The sequence below is a fragment of the Centruroides vittatus genome, unplaced genomic scaffold (genome assembly GCF_030686945.1).
Source record: "Centruroides vittatus isolate TY-2023 unplaced genomic scaffold, ASM3068694v2 contig_824, whole genome shotgun sequence".
In the NCBI taxonomy this organism is placed as follows: Eukaryota; Metazoa; Arthropoda; class Arachnida; order Scorpiones; family Buthidae; genus Centruroides; species Centruroides vittatus.
This window is the reverse complement of record NW_027122537.1, coordinates 745,601-752,904: the sequence shown is the minus strand read 5'-3', so window position 1 is coordinate 752,904 and position 7,304 is coordinate 745,601. Positions and strand designations below refer to the sequence as shown.

Below are 7,304 nucleotides of genomic sequence, written 5' to 3'. Positions count from 1 at the left end.
TAATGTTAGGCCATTATGCTACATTACAGGCTAAAAGCGTGTAAAGCTAACAGGATATATGCTGTAATATGTGTTTAATAATCGATTTTAATAACTAATAAAATAATTATAAACTAAAACAAAAGTTTACATAACTAGAATTCTAACGGTAGTTACACTTAGGATATTGTTAATGCTTTAAGTAATAAAACTAATTTATATCTAGGGAAACTATAACGTATCCTAATTTGTAAGAAGAGATTATTATGTTAAAGCGAGTTTCTACGGCCTGATATAGCCACGTAGGCCTAAATAAAAGAATCGGTTTGTGAATATACCCTTATTAAAGCACGAGCCTTCTATCGAAGTCCAACATAAAAATAATATATATAAGTTATATATTTGTATGGTGTAATGAATAGAATTCACAAAACACAAATTTCCTTCAATAATGTATTGATTCAAAATGCAACTTTGCTTTAACATGAATGACATTCGTGCACTTTACATGAAACGAGTAAAAAACAAACAAAATTGAACAGAAAAACAAAAAACACAAATGAGAGAGCAAAGGACTGTAATAGATTCGTTTTCTTTGCACTTGTTGATATTCCTTTTATATACAAACCACGCCTTTATACAAATTTGTTTCACGGACAGAAAACGAATGTAGTTCTCTTTAAATTAGACCTACGTTAATTATGTACAAGAGGTTTTGTCACACACCTTGAACACGGCTGAACACAGGCAGATTAAATCGTCGAAGTGGCCGACGAATGAACAGAGTAAAGTGAAGGATGATAGTAAGTTGCAGGGTCGTTGGGTAAGGACGTATGCCCAGGGGTCATCGGTGACAACGGGGCATAAGAACCGTACTGTGACATCTCGTAAAGTTTCATATCCGTTTTATTTTCGGTCGAAATGATGCTGCTTATAGAAAAAGGATGATTCGATGGGTTAAAGTGCGGATCCGTCTTCAGTTGTCCGGCAGTTAATAGGCTAGCGTGTAACGAAGAGTCGGTCAAACCTCGAATGTGACCACCTCCTAGCCCTATAGCATCTACGGCCGAGCCTGTATGAGTTAGACCGTTAACGGGTGGACTACAACATGCGGTATCCGCTTTACACACCTGATTGTCCATCAGGTGAGGATGAGTGTAGGTGCTAGGGCTGGACAGGTGCGAATTGGGTGTACTTCTATGTTGCACTTGTGTGGGTTGGTGATGCTGAATCTGAGAATGTTGCTGATGCGGTGAAATGCGAACCTCTCCTTTAGTGCTGGCCGGCGAAGTGCTTCCCGACTGCTGCCCGGTGCTTTTCTGTTGCTGTCGCATAGCCTCTTTCTTTTCGCATTTGAACCGCTTTTGCCTCCTTAAGTAACACCCGTTCTCGAACATGTTACCTGATTCGGGGTGTAAAGTCCAGAAACTACCTTTACCGGGTTTGTCGGGTGTTCTGGGAACTTTAACGAAGCAGTCGTTGAAGCTGAGGCTGTGCCGGATGGAATTCTGCCATCTCTGCTGGTTCTGTCGGTAATAGGGGAATAAGTCCATTATAAACTGATAGATCTCACTCAGTGTTAGCATTTTGCTCGGGCAGTTCTGAATGGCCATAGTAATCAGAGATATGTAGGAATACGGCGGTTTGGCATGAGTGTAACTTCTCCTGTACGTTTTATCGGCCCTGGCACGCTGCAGGGCGGCCGATGCAGCGTTGCTAGCGGGAGACTCGGCCTGCACGGGACCGGGGTGGCCGGTGAATTCTCTACTGACCAAGCTGCCGTTGACACTGTTCAGACCGGACATAGAACCCATGCATGCCGGCGAGGTCATTCCGTTCATACTTTGATTTAAAGAGTTCATAGTTCCGAGAGGAGTCATGTTACCCATGGCAGGTGACATGCACGTACTTCCAGTCATGCCCATACTCATGCTACCGGCACCCATACCTGTCATAGTCGGGGTGGACATCATGTTAGTCCCGAAAGTCTGAGGGTTGTAATTAACATTCATGGATGCCGTCATGGAGCTTGCCGTAACACTGTTCATGCTGTAATTATTACTGATTGCTGTCATCGATTGCATACTACAACTAGAGTCCGGATAACCCTTGTGGGTCAACATGGTCATCGGAGGTCGAAGGTCACTCTCACCTGGATGTAAACACTTGAAGAGGATGGGTCCAAGCAACCTCAACGCGAGGATAGTCCAGTACAGCAATGTCTGATGCAGTAGGGGGCCTTAAGTAAATACTCTCACCGCATAGAAGACGATAGCAATGTTGGATGTTGGGTACGCCCATCGCCATTGTCAGCATGTTAATGTAGGCGGGACTATCAACCTGTCGCATTAATTCAGGTGGGGAGACTCCGCCTTCTCGCCCAACTGCAGAAGATGACATCTCGCTCGTTCCACCAATCGGCGTCGATCTTGCTCACATCCGGGGTGCGGTTATTCAAAGGCGCACCGGGCGACCTTAGGTCAGTCAGTTGCACTTGTAACAGTCTGCAGTACAGCCATGCACATGTACGTACCTGATTATATTATTTTAAATTCGTTAAGATTATGTGGATAAACGCAGAGCTAATTTGTGTGCGTATCAAATTATACTTTTCAATACTTACTAAATTTAAATTACTGTTCACATCACGTGTCATTATATCATAGTATTTTGTACTCTGTACAGCAAATGATAAAAACCTTAATCTAAATTTTGCTTAGATATTGTAATAGAAACATCTGAGAACATTTATCTTTTTACGGAATAACAATTTTGAAAATTTCGCTTTCAATTCTAATTACATAAATAATAGCAAAAATAAGATTTCAGGAAGAAAAATATAATAATTGCTATCTTCTAAAAATAGTACTCAAGACATTCACCAACTTTTTATATTGTATTTTTCACATAAAAATTAATTAATTAAATATTTTCTTCCATATTCAACAAATAGATATACTGTAGTATTTCATACTTATTAAATATATTTCATTATATAGAGCTTTGTAATTTCGTGAGAACAGCGACGAAAGAATTTCTTTAAGACGATATCCAAAAAGATCGTGATAATTTAATAAATCTTTTGATCTATATCTGCTTATCTCAAATATTATTTTTATTAAACGGAACTTAATAAAAATTTAATTTAAACTTGAAGTGAACACGGCGATTTCGTAATTAATTGCTTCGATCGAGTACCCAACTTTCCAAGTACATATTAAATAATAAAAAAAATCAGCTCTCCAATTTTTCTTAAAAAATTCAATTTACTTTAAACGAAGCTGTTTAGACGAGCGAAGGCCTGAAAACATATTTAGTTTTTGTATTTTATATTCTTTCGAGAGAGAGAAAAAGAAACCGACAACGTTTATAGCAGCATTTATTGTCTCTCGGAATCTGTTGTAAAAAGGCACCAACGTTCACACCTGCGATGACGTCAGTCGAAAGAATCCACAAAAGTTGTCTTTACGTAATAAGTGGCTGCTTTTACTTACACAAATGAAAAATTACCCATATATCGCTTTTATATAGGCCTATTCTCCAAGTATTTATTAACAGAAGAGTTTATAAAGGATGTAACACGTAAAATACATTACTCGGCTTCTCAGTCTAGACATAACCAATCAGACTACCATACAGCATCCATATATTTCCAAACAATAGACAGCATTATTCGCAGCAAGGCCCACGTTGGGTGTTGTGTAATCATTTAAATCTGTCTATTCTCTATGGAGGCAATATTAGACTGCTTAGTACATCATCCGACAATAGACTATTACATAAAATAAATGCTAAAATTCATATCCTACAGAAACTAAATTTTGATAAAGATACCGAGATGTACTGTACTATTTTTAGAAAGTTATTATGGTTAATAATAATAATATAGTAATAATATAGGCTTATGATAAACTTACGATATTACATATTGTTTAAAAGATACGATTCGATGGAATAACTTTACCCGGAGCAAAATGTGATTCTCATTGTTATATCGTCTACCAGTACTTATACCATTTATTGTACACTAAAATCAATACAATACAGGCCTATTATATGACTATCACCGGAAAGCATTGAGAAATACGAATTTCTGAATGTAGTGATCAACTTTTTACTTTCTCTAAATTTGTATCAGTGATATGATAGTTTAGAGAACGTAAAAATTCTGTTGTTTGAAATTTTCGGTGCCGAAACCGAATGAGACCTCAACAAATCAAAGCTAAATAAAGGAAGCAAACGCAAAGCAACGAAAATAATATTCACTGCTCATCATTGGAAACATTTACAGATTAATTAGCGTCAGCCTTTATTGTGACAATGTTTGTTGTACAAACAGAAGGATTCTTCTACCCAAAACGACATCGGAATAATCACCTTATCTCTTCCAACCCACTTGATAGCCTTACAAACTCGGCGATTGTTATTTGAATGTAAACAGTATCTACAAACAAATATTTCATCGTTTGATGTGGTAAGTCAACAAAACTACTTCTCTAAATCTCTTCCCCAGACGGGCAAATACACAGATTCCCCTTATATACGGTGAATGAGGGAGTCGCATTCAGTAACGATTCGGGACATTCAGGTAAGAATGCTGCGTTTGATCGCTTTGAAACGTGACGTCGCGCTTCACCTTTTTTTACTTTTACGTCTTTAAGTTAATTTTTGATTACCGCTTGAATATAGATAGCAATTATGAGTGCTAATGGGAAAGACCAGTTTAATTTGTGGCGTGGCCTCGTAATTTAGGCTATATATAAAAACGCAATCACTACTTTTAATCGATATCCTCCGGGCTTTTATAATAATCCATTTGTTATGGATCCACACATTCAAAACGGAACTTAAATGATATTACTTTTAAATTGTGATTTCTTGTTGATAAATATCAATTATCGTAATTTATATACCAAGACTAATTATTAGTATATAATTAATTATTAAATAAGTTTATTCCTTAATTGTTATTAATTCAATAAATATAGACCAGGATAGTGTCTACATATATCTCATACCGACGGTTTTAATGATTGAAAGAGTAGATTATGTGTTACATCCATAGAAAGCTAATTAATAATATGTGATTCGATTAAATAATAAAACGAGGATATAAAATAAGCTTAAATATCATTGGTTTGAAGTAGCACTTGTATCACAATAAGTAAATGATGCGCTATGAATGATTAATCATACTTTCTATCATAAACTATATTATATTTAATAATTAGATGGCTTTTCCGAGTGGATCGTTAGTAACTTTGCCAAGGTGCCCTGCAGGAACAGCTCCGTTTTGCCTTCTAATTTAACTGAAGTGGTGTAGCAGATGTCTAGGTTAAAGTCCGTAAACTAACAAAGGCATATTTATGAAGTAAAGAGAGTATCCCTTTATTATTCACAGAATCCCTTCTGAAATTACATCGTTTAAACATCTCACTTAAACTTAAATGAAAAGAGTCTAATATTAATATATTAGATACAGAATATTTTTTTAAAACTTAATATATTTCAGATACTTTAGATTATTTTCTAATCTAAAATATTATAATATTTCAAGAGAAATATCTATAGAAAGCTTCCTAGAGTATGTTATTCAAATTTTATTTTGGTTATTATCCTTAATTATTATTTAAATTTAGCAATCTAATTTACAAAATTCCAAATAATAACAACACTAATGAAGAGAGAAAACATCATTGTTTTCTCTTCAATATATAATTTTCATAGCAATCCGGCCAATGAAATATTTTATTGTGGTAAGTAGCTTAAAATTAATATGTAGACTTAATAAATATTGAATAATGCTTGCTTATATTAAATGAATATACGTAAATGTTTATAATCGTAAATACAAATTCAATTTTGTAAGAAATTTAATGAAAATTTAATTTTGTTAAATCTGCCAGAAAGTAAACATTTGATGAAACATTTCTTTTAAGTAGACTATTAAAACAATTGTTTCGAACATGTAACGAAAAATTTAAAAGCTTTCTGAAATATTTTTTAAATATTCTACACGATATTTGCCATTGTCGTTTAAGGATTTCGCAGCAATTCGTTGCAAAATTCTTAATTCTATTCCTATTCATTTTAAATTTTAAAGTTATAAATCATAAAAATATTTTGGCTAATTCACTAGAAATCAAAATTAATCTTATTATTTATATAGTAGTAAAGCATATAGACTTTTCAATATTCAATACGCATTTATAATTTAATTATAGAGTAGAATGAACATTTATAAGCCTCGCTAGTTTTATTCTACATGACAATTACTTTGTTATTTTATATAAAAATTTCTGTATTTAATTAAAATTAAATTTTTTCTCTATTTAAATGTAGAACGAATCGTTTATTTACGACAATGCTTTACTCTCTTGCATTTAAAGTATATTTTAAAAAAAAGAAAATGAAATTATACATAGAAAATAGCTTTAGAAAATAATCCTAATATAAAAAGTGAGAGAGAATGTATCTCGATCTATAAATTCTATTAATGATCGGTCTTTATTACAATTATAAGTATGATTTATATTGATATTGCAAAACCTTTGATATAGATTTTTTAGTAGCAAGATAGCACTCGGGAATTAAGATTCTAACTATAAATAGATATTGGCTAGGCCTATTAGGCCCGTACAAACTAATCCAAATGTATGGTGTGTAAAGGCATTTAAGTCCAGACATTATGGGTCCACCGTTTTGTCAGCACACAAAACTGTGGGAATTAAAGGACAAACTGATTTCGGATTAACGTTCCCGTGAATGAATGTCACACCCACTTGACACCTAACTTACCTCTTACGTCATATCTGTGAAGAAGAGGATTTCCTGCTGAGACACACGCGTCCGAGGGAGCAAGACGAGAGCCGGTGGTCAACGGAATTTTTTTCTTCTTAGCTGACCCTGAGGGGGAGGAGAAGGAAGTTAGTGGGGCCGTGAGAATCTCGATTTCATGGTCTCTCACCGCTCTTTTGATGTCCATCCAGGTGGTCACCTACTGAAGGAGCAAAGCACCTTAATAAATGGATGGCTTATCGATCGCTTACTATTAAATTACGGTTTCGATCAGATTTAGATCTTAAGTCTTTATTTTTATTTGGAGAATTATTATTTCGTAAATAAAATACATAAATAGCAACCTATTATTAACTGTTATTTTCCTTTCGTAATGGTAATTAGTACAATTTAATGCTGCTTAAACGATAAAAGAAAATGAATTTTTATTAAATTATGTTTACCAACTCATCTAAAATGAATTATAGCAAATGCTTCATTAAAATGACGATATAATTAACTTAATCCTTATAATAGGAAATTGTCGA

At 34.4% G+C, this 7,304-nt stretch overlaps 1 protein-coding gene across 1 annotated transcript; it reads right to left on the bottom strand.

The window, feature by feature from the left end:
• Positions 1 to 418: 418 nt before the first annotated feature.
• LOC136982380 (silk gland factor 1-like) lies at positions 419 to 2,365 on the bottom strand. The gene has a single exon (XM_067278869.1). It carries the CDS (start codon positions 2,106 to 2,108, stop codon positions 732 to 734), a length of 1,377 nt encoding a protein of 458 aa, XP_067134970.1. The 5' UTR covers positions 2,109 to 2,365; the 3' UTR covers positions 419 to 731.
• Positions 2,366 to 7,304: the final 4,939 nt, after the last annotated feature.

What these genes read in the sequence shown, in the direction of transcription:
- LOC136982380 (XM_067278869.1), bottom strand. Translation starts at nt 2,108, where the DNA reads ATGACCATGTTGACCCACAAGGGTTATCCGGACTCTAGTTGTAGTATG.